The 26,322-nt window shown below is 34.5% G+C and overlaps 1 protein-coding gene across 1 annotated transcript; it reads right to left on the reverse strand.

Annotated features, from left to right (window-relative positions):
* Positions 1-9,657: 9,657 nt before the first annotated feature.
* On the reverse strand, positions 9,658-15,018 carry LOC126759536 (innexin inx7). Its single transcript, XM_050474400.1, has 4 exons — positions 14,363-15,018; positions 14,096-14,276; positions 10,227-10,758; positions 9,658-10,169 (listed from the first exon to the last, which is right to left on the reverse strand). The coding sequence occupies exons 1-4, from the start codon at positions 14,594-14,596 to the stop codon at positions 9,836-9,838; spliced, it is 1,281 nt and encodes a 426-aa protein (XP_050330357.1). The 5' UTR covers positions 14,597-15,018; the 3' UTR covers positions 9,658-9,835.
* Between the last annotated feature and the right edge of the window lie 11,304 nt (positions 15,019-26,322).

Raw genomic sequence — 26,322 nt, forward strand, 5'->3', positions numbered from 1 at the left:
AAGTTGAGGGTAACTAAAACTTATATAGATTTAATTTTAGTAGCGGCATCTACATATGTGTCAAGCCAGGATACTTATATTGTGATCGTTTACCGCTGAGCCGCTGAATTTGTGCAGGTCAGCTATAGTCCAACGGTTTGCTATTCGATCTCATTATTCGTACTCAGTTATAAAACCGTTTTTCTTTACTTTAAATAAACTCATCCGCTCTTAAAAGTTTACAGTTTAAAATTCAGATGTATTGATCCATTAGAAATTAGTTGAGTTTTAAAATTCCCAAATTATCCGAACTATTTAAAATGGTGGTAAAGCTCAGCTGAAAATTATTTTTAACTTTTTTAAATTGACCCGTGGGTTCATTTCTATATTGTAAGTAGGGTATATTAAGTTTGCCACGATTTTTATAATACTCAAAAGGCAACTTCATCGACCCTATGAAAAATATATATGATCAACACAACGAGCTGAGTCGATTTAGCCACGCCTGTCTGTCTGTCAATATATAAAGAACTAGTCTCTCAGTTTGTTACCTCGGCTATAATCGCGTAAGCGGTGTCTACGCCAATTAAGAAGAGAATAAGAGTCTCTCAGTTTTTGAGAATTTATTTGAAATTTTGCACACGTCCTTTTCTGAATGTGCATTTGTCGGAACCGCCGATATCGCTCAATTATAGCATATAGCCGCCATACAAACTGAAAGATCGAAGTGAAGAGTTTGTTTAGAAAATTTTTTTACTTGATTAGGTATCTTTAATATATTCGTATTTTATTTTTGAATATCAAAATCATAATTCTTTATTATAATTATTTAAAGAAATAATTGCCAGTGAATATTTCCACAATGGTGCGCTGTTCCACTCACTGATTTATTACCAAGTTCATTAGCAGTCCATGGAAAATTCCACGACTGGCGTGAACAATTTACAATTCAAAACACTTGCATGCTTATTCAATCGCCACTAATTACTATTTTCACCATTTCACTCATTTTACAAGAGGTTAATGAAGGAATTAACCTCAAATGAATTGCTCACCTCTGAAGAAACTAATAAAATGAATTTACATATGTTTGGAATTAGGTATATTTAGGATGCAAATTGAGTATTTCGAGTAATTGGGGACAATTAGCCATGCCAAAGCTGCAACTTATGCAAATATTTCACTACAAAAACATATACTCGCGTATTACATATAAATTGATAATAAATTGCAATAAATTACAATAAAGCCAATAGAAAACTACGCACACCCACACGCCACAGACGGGCCATAGACGAGCCATAGCCGAGTGCAGCTAATCTACATAGCTAATTGAGCCAAGTAGCAGCGTTAGATTTGCATAAGAACTCTGCAGACAAGGCACAAGTGCACTCTGTATTGGATGAGGGCACATAAGCTGATCATCGCTATCGTTCTTTATGAGTCGCCACTCTAAAATGTGGGTCTGAGAACGTTGCCAAGATGCACCTTTCGCGCTGATGTGTGCTGTGTGTGCGATCTCACAACGAAATGTGGGACAATTAATTGTACTTTGCATTGGCATTGCATACTTCTGCTAATGCTAATTTAGTTATGCTACAGCAAAGCTGCCACTGTCACTACAGCTGCGATACTTTCTGCAGAAATGAATTAATTTCTGCGAGCGCAAGTTCGGCGCAGATCACGAGCGAGTCCTAATATGTTTTTCATACTTATGTGCGTGTGTTTGTTGTATTATTTCCAGCGCTAATTTAAAAAGTTCAAAGTTTCTTCTGCTGATGATATATAAATTAAATGTGGCGTACGAATTAGTCCCACAACCAATTAGTCTAGCCAGTTTGTTAGCAATTCCTTCGTGTCTAATTAAAATAAATTACTAGGCTCGAGCACAGCACGAGCTCAATCTTATGCCTTTCGCAGCCGCTTATAAGACCAAACACTAAACCATTTCAACAACTAAATACTACCTGTATTTAAATTATATTTATGCCATGTGTTCATTCTTCGTTTTGCTATTTTAGCCAGAAATTTGATGACTCGGTCATTCACTTCGTGAAACTCAAAAGAAAAAAAAACCAAAAACGACTACTACTCTTAAGCGCTTTACAAAATAAAAAAAACAACAAAAACACTGCTAAAGTACCTTATTTGTATGCTCAGCGAATAAACAAAAGTCATCGGTGTATAAGCCAGGTTTCTATATACATAAATATGTAAGCATGTATGTATATCTTTGCAATGTTAGTATGTCTTTGTAGTTGGTAAAATATAAAGCTCTGCTTAATCTTTTTTTTCCAACATTTTTTGATGATGTGACAAATTTTGTAAATTTTTTCTTCGCGTGTTTTCGTGATTTTATTATTTTTTTCGTGTTGGCCTGCTTTCAGCATAACAAAACTTGTCGATGAAATCATGAAAACTTCAAATCACTTACAACTTCTGAAGTCAAGCAAGAAACAAAAACCGTGCGGAATTTATATAAATAGGCTTTACGTGTTCTACAGCGTGTAGTTCACAATGCTCAAGATCAAAAATCACGCGCCAAGCCTATCAAGTGCCGCCAAAACCAGCTGAGGTGACCCGGTTTAAAGCAGCGATGACTTAAGACGACCAGAATTAGAAAAAAATATATATAAAATTTTACTGAATTGAAAATTTCGTTGTTAACTCATAAATATTCGCTGTAAACAGTAAATCTAAGAAGCTTACAAGAAATGGAATCGTCGTATTTTTGGAACCCTTGAGGTCCACCCTCTTTCTTTCAAGGCTAATTCGCACATAAACTCAGCAAGCCCTAATATTCATCAGTAATAGTGTGGTTGCAAAGTTTTTCTGGACCGGTTTAATGAGATATGCCTCTATGAAATTCAAAATGTATAATTTTTTGACTTTTTCTCAAACTTAGTTGGTGAAATGGTGTTGCGCAAGTTCTTCTGGGATCAAGATGAGTTCTAAAAGGTCTAAAAGGAGTTAGTGATGTAAGACTAATGCTGAGATTTATGCTGATTTTTGCTTTGTTAGATAATTTGTTTTTGTGTTATAACTTTCCTTGAATCATGCTGCTGAAGTTGGTTAAATTGTATGGGGAGGCTTATAGAGCATGTCGTTTTCAAAAAAAAAGAGACTTTTTCTAAAATTTGTTTCCTTCCATGCTGTCGAATTTGGCGAAGTGATATGGAAAGGTTTTATGCAGCATCTTTTGTTCAGTGAGATAATATTTTTCTAAAACTTTCACTGATCCATGCTATTGAATTGCTGTCAAAATTTGTGAAGTGATATGGTATCCAGTTCTCTCAGGATCGAATAGGTCAGAAGTGTATGGATTATATTTCGCTGAGTAAGGTAAATATTTTTCAATCAATAAATTTCCATGTATCACCTCAAGGTCTCTCAGGTATCATTTCAAGGTCTCTAAGGGTCGGGATGAGTCCTGAGAAGCCGGTGGGTTGGTATGGAGAGGTTTATATAGTATCTTTCGTTCAGTGAGATCAATTTTTCTAAAACTTTTACTGATCCATCCTGTCGAAATTGGTGAGGCGGTATGATATCACGTTCTCTCAGAATCCAAATAAGTCCCAAGAAGTTTCTGTAGTATATTTTGTTCAGTGACTCAAATATTTTTCCATAAATTTTGTTGATTCCTGCTTTTGAATTCAGTCAACTGGTATGAACTCAAAGTCTCTCATGGTCGGAATGAGACTTAAGAAGTTGGTACAGTGTTATGGACAGGTTTATATAGTATATTTCGTTCACTGAGATAATCTTTTTCTAAACCTTCACTGATCCATGCTGTCGAAATTGATGAAGTGGTATAATATCAAGTTCTCCCAAAATCGAAATAAGTTTTGAGATGTTTGTGAAGTATATTACGCTCAGTGAGATAAATGTTTTTCCATAACTTTTCTTGATCCATGCGTTTGAAGTTGGTGAGGTGGTATGATATTAAGGTTTCTCGGGGTCGGGATAAGTCTTGAGAAGTTGGTAGAGTGGTATGGAGTAGTTTATGAAAAATATTTCGTCAGTGAGATAAATATTTTTTCAAAGCTTTCCCTGATCCATTTCTTTTTGAACCGATATACATATGTGCTAAGAGGTTTATGGAGCGCCTGGCGTTCAATTAGACAATTGTTTTCTCATCCATGGGGTCAAATTAATTGGAGTGGTAAAGAGCAAGTTCTTTCTAAATCCGAATACTCACCTAAATGAAGCATCTTGCGAACAGTGACCAAAATAGCTTTCTATAATTTTTCTATTTTAATTTAATAGTAAAATAAACGGAGGCTCGGGTGAAATAAGAATATATTTCCTACTAACACAAATTGGAAACAAATCATTTGAGCGGCCAATTGAATACAATTATTGAGTGAAATTATTGACTGATAGTTTATATACTATAAGATTTGATGAATCATATATAATTCAAGTAAATTGATAAATGGGCCATCAATTAAGGAGGAAATACCACTGGATAAGAAAAATTCCTGGCATCCTTGCTCTCTTTTACTTGTTAATAGAGCTGTATTGTGGAAAATATTGAAAAGGTGGTGAATTGTAACTTTTACCTTACTTACTTGATATCAGGTTTGTTTGGCGAAGATCTGTCTCACTGTTATAATATCAGATCGTAGCAATCGTCAAGTTAATCCAAAGTTGACTAACCATTTATATTAGAAACTACATATACAGAAAACCAATAAAAAAATGTTCAAGTTTTCTCCGTCCTATAAGATCAGTTCTAAATTTGTTTAATTTGAATTCGACATCAATACATTGACAAAAGACATCAATACATTGACAATAGACTTGACCATATCAAAAAGACTCATTTCACGTATTTTTATGCAAAAATTAAATGAAACTCGTTTTTAGTGCTTCGATTTGCTTAGATAAGCTGTAAAAATTTATTGCTTTAATTCGTCTAGCTTTTTGTCTTGTTATAGTGCCGCTTGTTTTTAATGTGCAATATTTTTTTTGTGTTTATTTGTTTTTACTTTCACAGATTTCAGATTTTTATTTTACTCTAAAACCACAATCGCCTGGGTGATATAAAAACTTGCTTAACAAGTTGCCATTGACCGTAAAATGTAGCGCTGAATAGACGAATTCATAGTTTGCTATAAACTGAAAACTAATAAAAAGAAGACAGTCGAAATGACAAACTGAAGTATGAATATTTCGCAGGTGTGACAAAGCTAGTTTTACAACGCCTACGAAAGCTGCTATGGTGTACTGGAAACAGCTTTCAAAATTCATTGCAATCACATTCAGACAGTTTTACCTACACCAGCACATATTTACATATACAATTATTTTTATTTTTATTACAAATAGACCATTTTGAAAAGTGTGGATTTAACTTATATTGAGTCTTGTAGCTTTGGTTGATCCTCTGTACGTATGTATTAGTGCTGATAGCATTAGACATACTTTTAGACTAGGTATATAGGAAAGTTGTACTTGTTTTTTATTGAAATAAGTAGGTTTACAAAATTTATTCCTAAATCGTCAAACAAAATATTTTTCTAAGGATTATCTCTAACCCCATTCATTAACAAAGGCTTGCGTTCTTTTAGAAGTAATATTTTGGCGATCTAATTTCAATGTGAAAAACTTCGAGCCTAGCCTGTTTAGTTAACTAGGGAACTCGGAAAGGTGTTTAATCTAAAGAGGTGATAGTTTTACCTATATTTATTAACCGTCGGATAGGTTTGGGGTTGTTTATTTGGGGCGGAGTGTTGACTTACAGTCGCCTGCGAAATGTTGCCTCTCCGCCTTTTGGAGTTCGGTATCTCCTGAGGTGTTATCAATCTGTTCTTGCGCTTCGCGGTTTGTTCTGATTGTGTAGGTAGAAGCGCCCCCTTTTCGATGTTTTACGTTAACAGGACGTCATCTATCCTCCTTTTAGTAACGGATGCCGCGTTACCACTTCTCTGTTTCTTTAAGATAGGGAAAGTGGTAACACTACTGCCTGTAGCCCTGTTTCGAGAGAGCTTCTCAGCTTCCTTAGAAGCTCTTCGTCGTTCCTGGCATGTTCCTCAAACAACGCACGCTCCTCTGACCATATAGCGTTCAGAAAGCTAAATATTCGTTAAGATCCTGGGCCGCTCTTAGATGAATCGGAGTTTTTGTTTTTGTAGTAGTATGGCTCATAACGATGTGCTGTTGGGTCATCGAGGAACGCAAAAGTCATCCTCGTCAGAACCCCATGACGCGTTAAGGCCGTTACTTTCCAATGCGGGCTGCTGCGGGCTCCATTCAAATGCAGGCGAAAACGCATGGAAGTCGCCTAACGCCTGGCTTATAAGGTGGCAGTTATATCTTAGTTGTCGCAAACATACGTTCTCTATTGATCTGCCTGAGTACCGTGCAGCACCATTCACACCGGTTGGCACGGGTCGAGAATGTCGTGCAACCTAAGATCCTGCACTACTTCAAGGTGCCTGCCATTCGCAGCACACCTCCTCAGCGTAAGGGAACAGTTTTAAATTTAGTTTTTGTTTATAAGCCTGTTGAGAATTTCAAAAGCACATGAACAAAATAATCAGCCATAATTTTAAAAACATTTCTCTTTCTTAATCTTTCTAAAAAGTCTCGATTTATTTTTGCATATTTTTTATATTTTATTTTTGTTTTACTCTTCAAAACAACATGATTCTCGAACCAATTAGATATACTTTTTTGTCCATCAGAATCAAAATCATGACTTGACCCTTATAAATGCCATCCATAAAGTAAATTAATAAATAAAACCGGTTTCATTTGCAAATGGGTTTTCTTTAAATGTACAATTAACATTTTGCGAATGTAATTACAGGCCATAAAAACCTTAAAAATTATAATAAAAAAGTTTGAAGTAAACAGTGCAAAAAATGCAAGTCACGCGCGTTCAAACGATCTGTCAAAAAGACAGCTCTCTGAATTGCTGAGTCCGGCACTCAAGTTGGGAACGTGCTTGGAAACGGTAAACAGCCAAATTCAATTGCCAAGAAAATAAAACAAATTGCAATATAGCAGTAATACTGGAAAGGTATTTAAATAAACAAATAAATCAAGATTTAAGAAAAAGAAAACAAAACAGTTTTTGTAAATAATAAATTAACTGATTGCAGATTTGAGGCAACTCGTTTCTGTAAAAAGTGGCAAATTCGGTAAAAGAGTTGTGTACAAGTTGGTTTTTGATTTATTGTATTTTGTACTGGGGATTCACATAACACAACTTTATCGGATTTTTTTAGGTTCTTTCCAACAAACATTATGTATATATGTTTACTAATGACTCTTTAAGGCGTTTTAAACCAAAACTTTGAAAATTTTAGTCATGACCTCAGTTGTTCTTTTATCTTTTTTGTTTATGGAGTATTTCAGAATTACTACTATGAGCTTAAAACAGTAAGTCTTGATTCATAATCTTAAAATTCTCAATTTGTTCTTCAAAATCTATGTCGTCCTCCTTTCAGTAATCAGTAATTGTGCCAATGTTCTTTCCAACTCTCGAATAGCCTTCAATGCGCATAGAGAATCACGTTTAATGTCTTCAATAGACTCAAAACTATTTCCCCGGAACGGTTGTTTGAGTTTGCTGAATAGTTGAAAGTCACGTGGAGCTAAATCAGGCAAACACGGTGGTTGCGGCAGGATATTGGTTGAAAATTTGGCAAAGACTCACAAAGAATACGAAGAATCAATGCAGTACGGTGCTTTATCGTGATGTACAAAACCAAGAGTTATCGCCCCATAATTCCGGCTTCTTTTTACGGTCGGAAGGAATTCGGAGTGCACCACACCTCGATAATAGCAGAAAACTGTCAACATTGATTTTTGACCTACCTTGGGTTGTTTTTTCGGCTTCGCCTCACCTTTGCCACGATGTTCGGCCGATTGATTCTGCTTCCGGGTCGTAAGCATAGATCCAAGACTCATCGCTAGTAATAATACGTTTCATGACTTCTTGGTAGTCGAAAAGCATTGTTTCGCTGACGTTAATGCGACCCTGTTTTTCGAAAAAATCTACTTATTTTGGAACCAAATGTGCTCTCATCTTCCTTAGGCCCTAATGATTTTTCAAAATGATTTTCACTGATCCTTCTGATATTCCAACGATGCCAGTAATAGCTCTGACTGTTAATCTTTCTAATTCGTAAGCACCAATTCCTTTATTTTATTGACGTGTTAATCATCAGTTGATGTTGATGACCGTCCTAGATATGGTTCGTCATCAATGCGTTCTCAACTCTCTTTGAATAATTTTTAACAATCAAAACCACTTTCTCGCGACAGACAAATATCACCGAAGGTCTTTACCAACATTCTAAATGTTTCGGCAACAGAAATGTGATTCTACACACAAAATTTAATGGAACATTTTTGTTGGATAATTTCACTCATTGTAAAAATCACCGAATGCACTTTATGTACTTCAGAAAGACAAGCGTATACTAAACACTAATGATTATTTTGATGTGACAATTGGCACATGTGACAGTCGTAGTTACCCAGAAAAAAAATATTTCGACAAATCGGTTTTCGCGCGAAATTTAAATTAAAAAGTTTTACTATTTTTTGCCCACACTAGTTTTATATTTTCTTGGGTCAGTTAATATTTTTTCGCTGTTAACACAAATTGGCAACCACGCCGCACGATATTGTGTTACAGGTGTTATCCGACGTTCAATTCAAAGTTGTCATGGTTTTTTACATTCATTTGGTAATGTTTTCTAATGTGTTGATATTTGCACAAAAATTGGTCCATTTTCAAGGCAATTTGGTGATTTCTGCAGGTTTTGTGATAACAAATATGAATAAATGTGTTAACAGCTTAGAACACGAACGAAAAATTCTGCAAAGTATTTTGGACATTAAGGTTATATATTATACTTGAACGAAGTAAAATACTTTCATTCATAGTTTTTTTGGGACAAAACTTATTATTTTTTGGTTTGAAAGTGGACTCGGCAATGTATTTTCCGTATAGAGAAGATTCATCTATCTGTATCACATAAAAAATATGTTTGCTTTTGTTACTGATTCCCCAAATAGTTTTTAAAAGTTCCGCCGAGTTGCCCGTCTTTGGCTAGATGAAAGTCTATTCCGGTTACTGAGACTCGACAGTCGTAGAAATTTGGCAGCTAGAGCATTCTAGTGGAATTCTATTAGTTCAATTGACCTCATTAACCTTATCTTCTAGAACTATGTCAGTGTCTGAAGCTATCTTGAGGATTCACTCTAAACGGTGCTAGGATTTCTCTTTCTGTCATTGCAGTAAGGCTTATCCTTGCGTTTTAACATTCTTTATCGTTAGGTTAGATTAGTCTGGTAGGCTGATAAGCCACGCATAGACTAGTTTGATCATTTGCGATACCAGATGTAGTTCACTTGCTAAGTCCAAGAGGAGTAGTTATCGTTTAGGATGTCTGCGTTTGACGCGAATTTTAACAGACTCTGCGGCCTCACTGTCGATACCTCCTCCAGTGTTTCATACTGTGGGAACCCCAGATTCTTACAGCGTAGTCTTACCAATGAGGGACAAGTGCACAAGAGATGCTTTATTGTTTCTCTGGTATCTTATTCTAGGCATTTCCTGCAGTTTTCTCGATCTGTTAGCCCCATCTTGCGAGCGTGTGTCGCCACCAGACAGTAACCAGTTAAAATATATATTTCAAACCCTAAAAAAAAAATCTCTTATCAGCTTTAGATTACATTTTTTTATTTAGTTTCATTTAGTTTTAGAAATAAAACCAGTAACTTATTGGAGATAAATAAACATGGAAAACTTAAATTATACACTTTATAAGAAAGTCGTTGACCTCAAGGTTATATCTAAATTGCTGTGTCATACAAAAATCAATATAGTGGAGTTCTAATCAATCTTAGCACCAACTTTACTACTCAGTAGCGGAGTATCGACTTCATCAAGTTGTATTGTATGTGCTACTCCACTTGGTCCCGCCTTAGCTGCCGAGTGCTCTCTATCCAAGAAGGCGTTAATACTGTTGTCTTTCTCAGGATCAGGCATCTCGCTGGCTAAATGGAAAATCACACGTTTGAAGAGAAATTCGGAAATATTGCTGCGTAGAAAGAATAAGAACATCCAATTCGAGAAATTACACTTTGCCACCACAGCGGCCAATTCCTGTTCATCGATGCGACCGGGCCTTGCAAAGTAGGCGAAAGTTAATTTTGTAAAACGAACACTGCAATGAACAAAAAATTATTAATAATAAATAAAAAAATGTGAAAAATATACTCACTTTCTATACAACAAAAATGTGCTCAAACGCCAAATTAGTCCCATTATCGTCATCACCAACACGAACAGATACCAAAACCATAGGACCGCATAAATTTTTTCATTGATGATATTTAATGCCATAACACAGAGTGTATCATGCATTTGTAGTGAACCGCTCGGACCGAATTTACGGAAATGACATTTGGTGATTTTCGGAAACACCACATCGAGCGCATCCATTTGATCGGTCCAACGCTCTCGTATGACTTTCACGCCCAAGCTGTAGAAGGCGCCGGCAAGAAAACGATTTGTCAAATAAATTTGAAGTAAAATATTCAGCAAATTCAGGAATTCGGTAAAAGCCAGATGCGCACCCCACGATTGATTGATGCGCATACGATCGATCATGGCACGACGTATATTCTTCACACGTGACTCCGTCTCCTCCATAGAAGGTATATTAATTTTTCCAATTTTAAGACTTTCATCTTTTAAATACTGTGAGAGACCGACCATGCGCAAACCGAAGACGAGTGCTTTAATGCGGCCACCTGAATAAATGTTGGGGAATACAAAAAGTTAATACGAGTACTTAGTGCTCAACTTGCTGCTTATATGTATATCTGAATTATCGTTTGGTTGAGAGATATACGAGAGATATAAGAGTTGTCAGGTCTGGCCAATTCTGACAAATGATTATAAAATAATAAAATGCATATTTGAATCAAATATCGTTCGTTAGGCCTTCGCCCTAAAAGTGAAACTTTGCCTTAAAAATCGTTGGCTGTAACAATTTTACACTCATCGTTTCTTAATAAAAGTTTTTTTGAATGGTCCGTAGAATATTTTCCGTATATGCGATTTTTCAGTTTTGTTTTCAATCCCCAATTTTAATATATATACAAACTAGTGAGTTAAAATTAGAATTCGTTTCTTCTATCTTCCTGTTACTTTCTAGTCATTTCATAAAAACCGGAAAGCTCTCGATGTTGCCTCAGATTTTAAAAATATTTTTAGTTGTTTTCTATATCTCTCTATAGGAATTTCGTTATCGGTGGCGAAACTGAATTATTAATATCTTACTATTGAGTATTTAGCAGAGATTTACTTTTGCTGAAGAAGGAATGTGAGTGATTTCCTCTTGGTGTTGTGGGGTTGACGGGGTTAGTAAAGTGGATTATATAAACAAAAATCTCTATATTAGACAAATATGACTAAAAATGTGATTAACTCGCTTAGAACATATGTTGATCTTCAAATAATTACGTACTAGGTGGGATAAAAGTAAATCATTGAAAGAAGTGGTGCCTACCTGCAGTCAGTATAAGAAAGATAAGCGATATTCTATCATTACAGATTCTGGTACTATTTATTTTATAAACTATTTAGAGTTCAAAGTTCAGAAATCTCCTTTCTTAACCAAAATAGACCATTTGATCAAATTTGACCCCGATTGGACCATTTAAACTGCGAGCGCAAACTGAATCGATAAACAAATTTTCCTAGATTTTTGCAACCCTTTTGTTTTGTTGTGAAGTTTGATTTTGGTGCCCTTATGTCAAGTAGTATGTACTTGGCAGCTGTTTATGACGCAATTTTTACCGATAACTCCTATGGAATCAGGGCTGTGGAATCATTCAAAATGTTGCAGAAGTGGTTTAGTCTACCTTGGCAAGTGTTTGAGTGGCACAAAGCATTCAGTTAAAGTCGTAAAGTCATCGAAATCTTGCCTCCCCCACTGTTAATGACGGAAACAGCGCTTAACAATCGTCGTGTTGTCAAAGATAACATTTAGTAACCGTGTCAATGATAGACTCGAATAAAAGTCCTGAATCATATTCGAAAACGACGTCGCAAAAGAAGTGTTCCAGAACTTAGCTGAGAATCCTAAACAAATCAGATGGCTTATGATGATGTCGAAATTATACAACTTTTTAGCGAAGAAGCTCCAAAAATACTTAAAAACTGAAAAAATTACGCCAAAGCCGATATTCAACACGACACTAGAGTCACCGCTCAGTCTTTTTTATCGCCAGACTTGGTTCCCTGTGACTTTTTGTTGTTTTCAAAGCTTAGAAATCTGCTTTAAGTACCGTGTCAAGACTTCATTGAAGCCATTAGAAATCATATGTTGAAGGGCATCCGAGCCCCGAGGCCCATAACAAGTATATGGAAAATTGAGCTAATTGTTGGATTTTTTTATTTGCACGAAAGGAGCTTATATTGAAAGCTAGCTATAAAGATGTTTAAAAAATTCATCTTAAAGATAGAATAACACAAAACTTTAAGGAATTACTTACAACTTCTTATAGAAAATTCCGCCATTCTACCTAAGAATGAATATACAGTACTTGTGCTGATAAATACAAGTGAGAGCCAGGTTGCATTGAGCGTCTAAACCACTCATAAATTGTTGAACTATTATACAGGGTGGGCCCAAAAAACTGTCGCGCTTTATTTTTTGTAGAAAAAGTTTATTTTTTGATATTTTGAGCAATTAAACAATTTTATTTATTATAAAAACTGTTGGCTTACATTAGGACTGCTTTAGTTCAAATCGTTCACCTTTGATTTTTTTTTACCAGCTTCAAACGTTTCTGAAAACTATTGCAGGCGGCATGCACCACTTCATCTGGAATTTCGTCCCAAATTTCGATTAAAAGAAGCTTGAATTGATCAAATCTTATGTTTTTCAAATTTTTTAATTTGTCAAGCATGTATCCCCATATACTGAAATCCAATGGATTCAGATCCGGAGAAGCTGGAGCCCATTCATCAATCGGAATAAAACATGGCAAATTATCCTTGCACCAGCGCTGAACAATTCTTGCTTTATGAGCCGGAGCAGAGTCTTGCTGGAAGCAATATGGTTCGTTGCCGAAGAGCTCAGATGCATGGGGGTAAAAATGATTGACAAGCACTTCATCCAAATAATATTGTGCATTGATTTTGACACCTTTCTCAATAAAAAGGAGCGGGAGCTTGCCTTTTTTGGATATGGCCCCCCATGCCATGACAGACGTTGTGTTTTGATATCTCTGAACGGCTAATTTATCTGTTGGGATATCCTGCATACTTGTTGCATACAGGCGATCATTCTGGGGATTGTGACTTTTTTGCAGTATGAATAGTTTTTCATCAGAAAACACAATATTGCAACTTGCATGCCGCTGAAGCAATAAACCACTTCTTTCCCGTCGCATTTTCTTCTGACGCTCCGTAAGGCCATGAATCCTTTTCCTTTTGTAAGGTTTATGTCTCAAGTCCTCTTTTAAAACATTTCGGATGGTTTTGCGGCTCATCCTCAGCTCTTTGGCTAGATTTCGAGCTGATCTAGCACAATTTCGCCTTATCCTTTCACGCACATTCTTCACCAGCTCAGGTGTTCTTATACTTCTTTTTCGTCCAGGTTTTTTGGATATTTTAACACTTCCAGTTCTCTTAAATCGAGCCACAGTGCGTTGGACAAATCTCCGGTTTACATCAATGTCTTTCAGCAATTTAACAATTTCGTCTGTCGTTTTGCCTTGCAAATGTAATTTTTGCACTAAGTCTCTTTTTGCTTCCATCACTCACAAATTTTAAGAATTACTGATCAGGTCAAAAAAGTACTCAATTAATTTCACAATAAAATAAGGAACACAAAAATGTAACGGTAACAAAATTCTGTACACTTTCGCGAACATAACGTTGCTTCGAAAAAGTGCGACAGTTATTCGGGCCCACGCTGTAAAGATATCATTCTCACTCATTCATTCTATGCTAGCTGCTTACTGTTTTTCTGAAATGCCTATACTTATTTTAGCGATAAGTGACCGAACGGTTACACATAAAGTGAGTAGGGAATTGACCTACGACCAACCGATTGTATTTCAATAAACTGCTTACCTTCAAAACTTTTCCACAAGAAATGCGGGATGTAGAAGAGCAATGCCTGACCGAAGAGTACAAAGGGTACCCACTGATAGTAAGCGTGCCGTCTGATTTCTTCATGTTGCGACTCTTCGGGTCCAATGCCAGGCTGAAATATGATGCCCTTCTCCAAAGCGCTATTATTCAGATGACGCACCTGATAATAATAACACACACAATTGACATAAGCACATACTAACAACAAATTTTCGTAAGCAGTAGAGTTAAACGTCGTAAACTCACCAGCGTGAAGGTAGGCGTAAAGAAGCAATATGTGTTTATGACATGCGGCGGTATGGTGTCCGATATACATTTGATATGTTCACCGAAATATTGACGCATGCTCACCAAAATGGTGGCCACCAACAAAATTATGAATGTCCATCGATAATGCAATTTAAAAACAAAATTGTCGACGATCACATATGTCGGATTGAATTTCAAGTATGGTGCAACCGTACTAAAAGCACTCAACATTTTCGATTTCTATTTTTTTTGTTTTCGATTTTTGCTAATAAAAGCATCAAATAGCGCATATAAAGTTTCTAAATTCGCGTACTGCCGACGTAGACATCAATTCACTTGCATTTTTGTACCGTTATGTTTCGTGTGAACACTTTTTCGAAAACAATATTTTTTTGTCGCTCGTTGATATTGCAACACACTCGCGTTTCGTTTTTTGTTTTCAAAGCAATATGCGCGCAATCCACATTATATTATTGCCAATGTTGTACTGAAGACTTACGTCGGAGTTTTTTGATCGCTCAGCTATTCTAGCCATATTTTCATTTACTACCAAGAAAATCACACCTTATCATCAATTCTGCTTTGACTGAGTCGAATTGTGTACGTGTTATCATTGCTGCTTTCATTCTGCTACACATTTCATTCATACTGTACACGGCGATAAGATAAAATTGAGTGATAAATCAGTCCAATTAACCGCTAGCCAGTTGATGAGTGCCTGAGCTGAAAGTAGCACAAAGGTGCTAATTTAACAAAATTGATATATTTTGATTTATTTGTCAATAAAGTTAGCTCGATTTTGGCAATTGATGCCAAATTTATAAATAAATGAAGACATATCTAAAATGAAAAATAACGCATACAATTTATATTTTTGACATTTAGTAATTCACATGTTATATAATTAACATCTTTGGCAGAATTTGAAGAATCTATTTAAAATATCGATTAGAGCTTGTTTTGATATGCCAATTGCTTATAGTGATCAGCTATATTATAAACAGTTATTAGTGGAAGTTAGTCCATAAGTCGAATATTGAATAAAAAAACAAGGAAAAACGTTAACTTCGGCTGCACCAAAGCTAATATACCCTTCACAGGTGCATTTATTTTAGTAACTATGTGTTCAGTTTGTATGGAATCTATATATTAAAGTAATCCGATCTGAACAATTTCTTCGGAGATTACATTATTATCTTAGTAAATAACCTGTGCCAAGTTTTGTGAAGATACGTTGTCAAATGTGAAATTTTTCCATACAAGAACTTGATTCCGATCGTTCAGTTTGTATAGCAGCTATATGTTATAGTGGTCCGATATCCACAGTTCCGACAAATGAGCAGCTTCTTGAATAGAAAATGACGTTTACAAAATTTCGGAACGATATCTTAAAAACTGAGGGACTAGTTCGTATATATACAGACAGACGGACGGACATGGCTAAATCGACTCAGTTCAACATACTGATCATATATATATACTAATACTTTATAGGGTCTCCGACGCTTCCTTCTGGGTGATGCAAACTTCGTGGCAAACTTAATATACCCTGTTCAGTGTATAACAAGCGAAAAGTTGGTTTAAGGCGTTTTTCTTTTAGTAAAATAAGATATAAATAAATTATACATATACAATATTTATTATTTTTCGAAAGAACATTCTTTGGCATTTACTTTTTGGAGATTATCTGTTTCAAGTATTGACCGCAGCTACGTCTCAGATGTTCTAACCGTTGAGTTCAATTTTCGATGAATCATTCGAGCATTTCGATGCATTTGGGATGCCACATGTTCAAATTTTCTTGACACACTTCCATTCGCCGCAATTTCTGGTCGTCAGTGAGCAGCACTTTTGGTACCATCTTCGCGCACACCTTGCGCATTTTCAAGTGTTCCGTCACAATGTCATGAACCACAGATTTTGATAAATTTAACATCTGGGCAATTAAACGAATACTTCGTCGACGGTCTGAGTTCAAAACTTTGGGCACACGAATCACATTGTCGGTGTTTGTCGAAGTCGCAGGTCTCCCAGCACGGTCTTCATCAGCGACCTTTTCCCGGCCCTCCAAAATGGCCTTGTGCCACAGAAACATACCACTTCATGCTAAGGCAACATCTATGTTAGCCTGCTTGATCATATCAAACATCTCTGTCTCACATTTACCTAGTTTCACACAGAATTTAATCTCTATCTCTGCTCTAACGAACGTTGCATTTTCGGCTTGCACCACTTACAGAAACACGTTGCGCGAAAATGTTTGTCCTGACTATCCAGGTGCTCGGAGACAACTGACCAACCGCTCGTTCGTTAGCTAGAAATGTCCTCTACCGAATCCAGTCGGTGCGCGCACGCTCTAAAGAACAGTCGCAGCGGACGAAAATCACTCCTATTACTTTCCGCACAAACCCTGTAGAACGTAAATTTTCGTAATAAAGTTGAAAGATTTGTAAACGTTGTTTAGTCAAATGACTAACAATACTAAACAAAAATAACATGACAGCTTGATACGACTCACGCGTGATTTTTCAAAACAGATTATTGAAAGAGGAGTTATAGGCAGCAATATCCCTTTAAGGACCAGGGGGCCTATTCTGTAACTCGATTCGAAAATGTATTCTATTCGAAATTCGGATCTACTTTATCATTATGCGAAAGTTGTACCACCCTGTGCCAGAAAAAATACGTACAATCGAATATTTTATTCGAAAATTGGCTTGAAAATCCGAAAATCGAGTTACTGAATATAAAAAATCAGAATTCGAGTAAATTGATTTTCAAATCGAGTTACAGAATAGGCAGTAAGCAGTCATGATTGACAATCTCAACTATCTTGATGTTATCCTACCATCACTTTTGCATCCAGTTTGAACCGCTCTCTTTACTATAATTTTCAAAATGAGCCGAAAATGTATCCAGATTATTACGTAGATAATGTAACTTGATACTCAATTTGTTCTTAAAGTCTGACGGTTTGCCTGCATATTTTGCACAACTTTGATAAAATCTTTATCTTTCAGTAATTGCTGTATCAAATATTCCATCTTTCAGCTTTCCCATACCTCAGTAAAACATAATCCTTCGGCATCCATCGCTTTGATAAATTGTTTTGTCATTCCTCGATGATACGTCATTTGATGACATATTAAATCCCTGAGTTCATTTTGAACCAAAGTTATGGTGTGGATGTTTTACCATCTTATTCACATCCAGCGATAGCCTGTATCGATATCTGGGTATTTGGCGACATAATTGGTGGTAAAAGACATGCATGACGACTTAAAACCTTACATCAGCAATGAAATAATTTGCGATCCTTCTTGAAAGAATAAAAATAGCAAATATTAATCACGATTTATGTGTGGTGGTAGATTGGCAATACAAATACATCTTTGAGTTCATATAAAATTTTATATTAGAAGGCTAATGGATGTAATAATTTTAAACACTCTCTGTATTCTAAAATAATTGTAAATTTGCCGGATAAAAAATGTGGTTCCATTGAAACCAGTTAGTTTACGGGCCAACATATTAGTGCGTGGTGCGCACTATCACGTTCGTTCGAAAGTTGTCTCAAAAAATAGTTAAATAAATTTCTAATAGCCTGTCATATGTTTATCAAAAAGAGCTTGTCATAGAAACCAAAGGTCGTTCGTAGGTGACCATTTAATTTACTCTACTATATGCCATTGCAAATAATTCTCGTGTACACTTACACACCTTAATGCAGTTTTGAACAAATATTGTATGTTTGTATTGACATACATATAAATGGTACTTGAATATAGTATATAATATAATAAAACGTTGTAAACAATTGTTGACTTTTGCATTATCTAAAGTCCTCATGTCTTTGTTAGCATTCAAGTGCTATTCAATTCTATCAATTCAATAGAAAAACGTGAAATTATAGGGAATAAAAACTTACAATCAAATATTTTTAATGCACTCACCCAGCTTTTTCCAATAAAGCAATAAATGTAATTTTTGTAGTTGAAATGATAAGAAGTGTAGAAAATATGGAACGAAAGTGAGTTACAACCTCTTTGTGTCAATAGTCGTTACCGACAAATATTTCGCTTTTATAGGCACTATATCAAAAGAAACCTATTACTTTAAAAATTATATACCACAATGAATGAAAAAAGACCACAAAAAAATATTTTGGTTCCATTACTGTTGGCAATAACAGCAATAATTCATTTAAATAATATTTCATCAATTATATACAATATATATATGTATACATATATAATTATTTTATCTGCTTGGCCCAGCTCCTTCTTTAATTTGTGGCAAAGAAGGTTTGCTTAGCCAGCCGAAGGACGACTGCTTAAGTTGATAAACAGCTTCTTTGGATCCTTATCGGAATAATTTAATTTCACATCAGCACCAATTCAACTCCAATTAAATTCTCAATATCATATTCTTAGGCTCCAATTTGCTTAAAGGATTATATCCTCTTGCAAGTCAGAAAAAGTGCATTTTTTGTGAATTTAAAATTGAAAACAATTTTTATTTACAGAATGTAATGCGCTTTAATAATTTAGGATTTTCTTCATGGCATAGCCGAGGTCCTCCAAAAAAGAGACCTGGCGGCGAGGAAGATTTTTCTGCTTAAAGTTATCTCAAATCAAAAACTCAAAACAATTTATTATAATTATAAATGAAATCAAGTAACGATCGAAGCATTAGTCAAAATTTAGTCGTGCTTGGTTTGGATTTTTATAAATAAATACATTCATGAAGAATACAAAATGTTTTTTGTTATGTTTATTTATTGGGTGTAAGTATAAAAGTTAAATAAATCGTTGAAATGACACGTAAAACAAAAATTTCAAAAAGATTATTAATCTGTAGGAAAGTCGATATCGCGCTATGGAGAATTTTCTTTTTGAAATTTGACAAAATGGCGGCGGTTTGAACCAAAAGTTTCGAATTTGGCCTTCTGTTCGATAGTTTTTTGTGGAAAAAAAAAGCTTCCATAGTGCGATAGAGAATAATGTTAAAAATGTTCTCTCTAAATTGGAACTGAGAAAAACGCGTTTAAAGACTCTCTGTCCACTTTCTGCAAGAAACGCTATAGCGACCGTAATAATTTGAATTTCGATTTCAAAATTTGAGAAAATGTTTATTACGGTGTATACTATGCGATAATGCAACAAAAGAAAAATCAATTTTTCGAAAATTTCACACTCAGACGATCTCTTAAGACATTATACAACCATATACAGGGAACTTTAGTATATAACGTCTTGTCAATATGAGTTAATGCCAATTAAGATAAAACTTATTCTTTATAACCATTAGAGCATAAATTTAGTAAGTTAGTCATTCATGAAGAAAAAAGAAGACATACTTATGTATGTTATGAAGTTCTATGAGTGCACGAGTATTGAAATATGTATAAAATATGAAATTATCCAAACAATGCTAAAGCGATTTCGCCTAAAAATACCTTTGTGTCGTCATTCCGTTGATTCGTCATTATTACCAAAATATGACATATTCTACACGAATATGGTAAGATCCAGTAATTGTGTGTTTACATATCATACATATACATACATATATGTGTATCAATAAATTTGTACGTCATCAATGTCAACGAAAAGGCAAATAAACTTGTGTAGAAAATATTTAATCAGAAATTAGTACTCATACACTACTACTACAGACATACATAAGTACGTATGGTGAATAGACGACAATTTTGGCTCCTCTTCATCAGTCACTCTATTAAGCCGGGTATTTACTTGCAATTTACACATGGTTCATGGTAAAATTAAATTAATTTTCAGGTTTAGTCACGACAAATACTAGTTATATGTATGTATATTAAAAGGCATTTACATAGCATACATGTGAGCACATATGTGTGGGTGAATAGGAGTAGGTAGAATAAAAGAATTGAGTAAGAATAAAAGCCTGACTAATGTTAATTTCTGGTAAAATTTGGCATTAATAGAAATGCAAACATTTTCGGGTAATTGCTATAAGCATATGAAAGCACAGCATAAGCATTATATGCATAAACATACATATGTACATACATATATATACACCTCGATATATGAATATAAGCCCAAATATGATATGGTTGTATGGGCAGAAATACATCGTATAGAATTGTTGAATATACATAAATATATGTATATGTATTTGAAACCTGAAGATATCCAGGAAAATCGCTGTTAAGTGTGACGGCTTTTGGCCTTATAGCGCATTTCTGTGATTAGTTTACACACAAGCCTCTGCAAATATAATCGAATTTTGGCGAAAAGCCTGCATTATTTCTCAAAGTCGCTAAATTCTTTTTTCAATCGCCAATTCAGCCGAAGCGTAATCGTTTTTCGATAAAAATCTGCTAACCAGTCGGCCAAGTGCTGACATCAAAGTGCCTGTTGTAGCTATCAAAGGTAGTCAGCGGTGCAGATCAATCGTTTCGCGACTAGCGAAATATCAGTGCGCTACCGCAGTGACGATAAAAGAACCCGAAACAGTACTCTATTTTATTGTTTTATGTTCTCTTAAATTTGATAAGAAAAGCATTGAGCAGTTGAAGAACATACCCTTGAATAAGAATTCTAACCTTTCGTCGATTTTCAATATTTTTCGGTATACTAAACAATGTTACATAATTTTAGAAAAACGGTAAAAAAGTGGGACAAAAATACAAGCAAACAGTTTTTCTTCAGCTTCGAAATTTTGCAGGAGTAAATTTTTATTCAAGAATTTAGTTTAACTGTACTTTTAAAAGCAACATCAAAAATATCGAGTTGACTTGATGCAAGAGGGCATGCTGATACCTAATTGTAACGGGATTTTCATTAATTCACCAAACTCTTTTTTCACTAAATCGATTGTGACATTCGCTGTGTTCCAATTCGGGCTAAAAATATTCGCAGTAACGTGCCGGTCTTGATCTTCACGGAAGAAGTACGACCCAATGACGCCGCCGGCAAATAAATCGCACCAAACCGTAATTTTCTTAGGATGCAATGGTGACTCATGAAGTCCATGTGGATTGCTGCCTGTCCAATTACGCATATTTTGCTTATTGATGAAGCCATTCAGCCAGAAATGAGGCCGATCGCTGAAGATGATTTTTCGATGAAAATCCGGATCATTTTCAAGTTGTTGCTCAGCCCAATTCGCGAACATACAACGATTTTTTGGTGGTCATTTACAGTTTTTTAATAAGAAACTCAAACTTTAAACTAAGAGATTACTAAAATGTTGGATATCTCCATGAAAAAATAAGCGCAACTCCATTATGCATGCATCCAGAAATCCGTTAGCGTGCGGTGGCATCACAAGTATGGCCAGTTTTTTTGAACAACTGGTATAATGTGTTCGATTTACTACTCTCCAAGTTTTCTCAAATCGAAAATAGCTATATTTATTTATATAGATATTCAATTATGATTTATGAAACCCTGGTTTTAATGGGGAGAGTTAGAATTTTGTATGTTAATTTAAATTTTTGTCCGTTTTTTTCTTTTCGTGGGTAATTTTGTCTAAGTTAACTAGCAAAATGAGGCTACTTAGACTTATGTTTTTTTTACTTTCTAATATTTGTTTTCGAACTACAAGTAGGTCTTTGTAACCTGAAACGCCTAGTTTCTTATCCGGTCAAGTGCTGTAAAATCAGCTGCATTTTTGAAGCTAATGATTAATGAAAACTTACTCAATTTCAATATCTTTTGGTGCTTAAAGAAGATACATGTGTCAAACATGTAAACACATTAATGAATTATTGCATTTAGCAATTGACAAGTAGACCTGAGGGGTTAAATCCGACATTTTTTTTTTTTTTTTGTGGAAACATATTAACGACATATGTTATTTTTCAGTTGTCGTCCTTTTTGAATTGAGGAAATATAATACTTCAATTTCTAAATATATCCTTTTTCCTATCTTAACGTTTTTTAATGATTTAAAAAAAAAAATTTTGATTACAAGTACATTTTTCATTTAAACCCTTGACATAGTTGTGCCTACTGATTTTCCGATACCAAACGAAAAAACCTTTAATAAAACTCCTGTGGAGGTCTGTTCATCACAGCCTCCTAATGAAGGTGACAGTTTTCCTATATCTTTTAATGCTCTTCCAAGATTAGACGAGTTTATGCTGTTGCCATGATTAATGACTAATCCTGATATTTGTAAGAAGTTTTGCATTCTGATTGATTGATATGTATGTAAGAACACATTTCGACAGTTTTCAGATATAGAAATCTTAATAAATTGCTTATGCATATCAATTTACAAATAAATTATCTGTGGGAATGAATTTCTTTTGAAATTCGTTACACTTTTTTGTTTATTCTATTTTTCTAATTTAATTAAAAACTATAAATCGTGGAATTTTCTTTTGTTTTGCAAACACATTGAGTATAAACGTAAAATTACCCTCAGCTTACAAAAAATATTTTTTAAATTTAGTCTATTTTTTATCCCAAAAATTCCTCTGAATTGTTAGTTATTTTTGTTCCTTAATCCCGTCCTAAAGACTTTATATTATTCCATTCCATAAAATTTTTAAAGATTTTAAAGATGTCATTGGTCGTTTATAGCATATGTCATGAAAATAGGAGTGGCGTTTTCTATAAATTCAATTTAAAAGTTTGAAGACAAATATTGCGTTTTTGAACCTCACTTCGAAAAACGCACAAATTACGTTTTACTTATGACTAAATCTCCAAAAAAAGTTAATTTAATTGGATATAGATGTAGGTGTTAAGTATTTGTATATATATATACATATATACATATATATACATATGTATATACATATATATATGTACATATCATAATCCAAAATAAAAAAAGTATTTTGAAGCACATTTATCATCTCCAAATTTATTTAATTAATATTCGATGATCTCTCTAATGTCATTAATCCAGTCTTTAGTGATATATGTATGTATATAGGTCTAACGTGCTTTAAGATATGCTAAATAAAATAATTACCACTATTGCGGTGATTAGTTAGCACTCTATTAAGAAATGTTAATTATTTTATCTAATGGGAGTTAATAACAATAATTTTTGCAAATTAACGAATTTGTTGTTGTTAGTAACCCTAGAAATATTTTAATGACTGAAAAAGTGTGAGATCTCACTTAAGTTAGGAGGAAATTCTGAACTTAACATAAAGCATGGAACCAAAAATTTATGAATTTGATGCTCTTCCTCCGATTTATTCGAACATGGACCGTAAATTACTTTAATATTCGCCAAAGATCACGTACAGATACCATAGTCCATACAATTTTCTTTGAAAGTCGTGTCTAAATAAATCACAGTATGTGTTGTCATCAATATTTTATAACCTAACCGCAAAGCATATCGTTCTATTTACAAGAGCACTTAACCACATTATATCGACTGTAAAGGATCTTTTTTCGAAAACTCTGTTCATATTAAAAATTATTGTCAAAGTTAAAGTAATGAATTTAAAGTGAATTGCATAAAATCACAAAGCATGGGGTTTTAACGTAGTAGCAGTCAATACTGCTGATAAGTATTATATTTCTAAGAGAAAATATATGTGAACTACAAATTTATATACAAGAAGGCAATTAATAGACTTAGCGTGAAATACGGTTAATATCATCTGTGTACCTAGTCATAAAGAAATAAAAAGAAATGAAAAGGCAGGCGAGCTGGTCCGCTCGGGGCAGCTGGAGACACAATCTTGGACATTCATCTCCTTCAAGGGTTATTTGAAGCAGTGGATCCTAGAAGAACACCTCAAATCTTGGAAAACAAGCAACACAGGACATACCACAAAGCTACTTTGGGGTAGTGTTGCTGATGGACAGACCAAAAAGCTCCTACTTTTAGGCAAAAGGCGCTTAGCAACATTGTAGGGGTCATCATAGGACACCTACCTTCAGGATCCCATCTTCAGAAAATGGGAAAAATAGATGCAGTGAAATCCAGGGCATGCGTGAAGGAGGATGAGGTGCTGGAACATTATCTATCCTTCAACCGAATGAAAAGGGTCATATTCCACGCCTCCCAATACGCTAACTAAAGAGACATTGGGCTACTGTGGTGGAAAAGAATCAGGTTTTGTACCAAATCTACAGAATGGCTTAATAAGGTTTAAATTGCTTGCCTCGCGGGGGCACAATGATACTACTGTTGGGCTAAGTGCGGCCACCTGCGGTCCGGCGCCTATGCACTTCCCTTTTCAACCAACCAACATATTTATATACATATATAAATGTCACATTTTTCATATAAATAAATTCTTTAAAATAGTTTACCGATTTTTATTATTCGAAGAAGATCTTATATTTCAGCCGATATCTCTCGAAAAATCTTATAAAATATTCATTTTCACCTACCAATTTTTGAAGGGCTTTGAAAGGTCTCGGTATCGAATGGTTTTGGGAAAATTCATAACTCAGTAAACTACAGAATAAATATATTAAATAATAAAACCACAATATTTTTTCATCTATGTTAATATGTACATAGCTCTTTATGTATGTATGTACATATTTTTAATTTAACTGGCTCAAGTGTGTTCTTAAGTGGCTATTGATTGCATCTTTAATTTAGCAATCATAAATATAGTGACAGTAATTACTACTATATTCATATTTAGCATAGTCATGTAGAATTGATTTCATATTTTTAGACAACAGAACATCAGGTGAAGATTTGCTCACAACAATTTCCGCAGTACTATCTACAAAAATGTATACACATGTACTTAAGTTTCGTTTAAAGATAATTGTTGCAAGAAATCAAAACTTCTCAACACTGAAACACGACTATCATATTTGTAATGATAATTGAAAATTATAAACTTCGCTCACATTATCAGTTTTGTCCTTAATTGCATACATACATATATACAAATAATATATTATTGTGAGTTATTTACGTATATTTCCTTGTTGTTATATCGTTAACACAAGATATCTAAATGTTCGATAATGCTAAAGAAACGTTCGGGATATCTCCGTCAGACCATTCATGAAGGCTTTGTTCTCCCAAAAGTTTTTTGAAATACCTTGAAGTAACAGATTTCGATCATTAGAAATTTGATAGAACTGATTTCGTAGATGCAAAAAATATTATACATACATATGTGTATTCGTGCATAGATGAAAATATGAGCCGATTTCAATACTTTTCATGATCATATGAAAATAGGCCCGGTAAGCAACTTACGTGTCACGTTGTTTGTCCGCGATGGACTCCTAAACTACTGAACCGATTTTAGCAAAATTTAGCACACTGTATCCAGTTTGAGGCAACTTAGAAGATGGTATAGTCAAAACAATTCATAAATAAGAAATACAGTGAAAGCTGTATTAAATGGACGCTCTATAAAAGGTCGCTCTATTAAGAGGATATTTCCATTAACATACCGACTGGTCCCACAATTTGTTGATATTTATTAAGTACAATCTATTAAGCGAGAAACTCAAATAACTGGACAGAAAGGCTGGTTCGTCAGTGTCTGTTTATGGGAGATTTCACTGTATATTTTTCTAAACATATGCATGTATTCACAATCCACAAAAAATATAATACAGTTGAACTTCCATAACTCAAACTTCTATAACTCGAAGTTCTCCATAACTTTAACTCTTGAATTACCAATAGAAGTCAAATCGCATACAAATTTCCTGCTATGATTTGAATTTTTTCGTGAATTATGGTGATTCGAGTTAGGAAAGCTCAACTGTAATTATAATTTTCAGTAAAATGCCAAATCTTAAGTGCCATTTTCTCAATATCTGGTTGGCAGCTATTTGTCAGTTAAGTTCGGTAAACTTAACCAAGATTCCTTCTTTCAGTAAAGAACCTTTTTTAACTAGAACTGACAGATGCTGTTAACCTAACTGAGAAAACAGCCTTGAATTCGTTACTTTTTCCATTGACATTTGTTAGTATGATTATATTCAAAATTAAACTTCACGTACAAT

Source organism: Bactrocera neohumeralis, chromosome 5 (assembly GCF_024586455.1).
Source record: "Bactrocera neohumeralis isolate Rockhampton chromosome 5, APGP_CSIRO_Bneo_wtdbg2-racon-allhic-juicebox.fasta_v2, whole genome shotgun sequence".
Lineage (NCBI taxonomy): Eukaryota > Metazoa > Arthropoda > Insecta > Diptera > Tephritidae > Bactrocera > Bactrocera neohumeralis.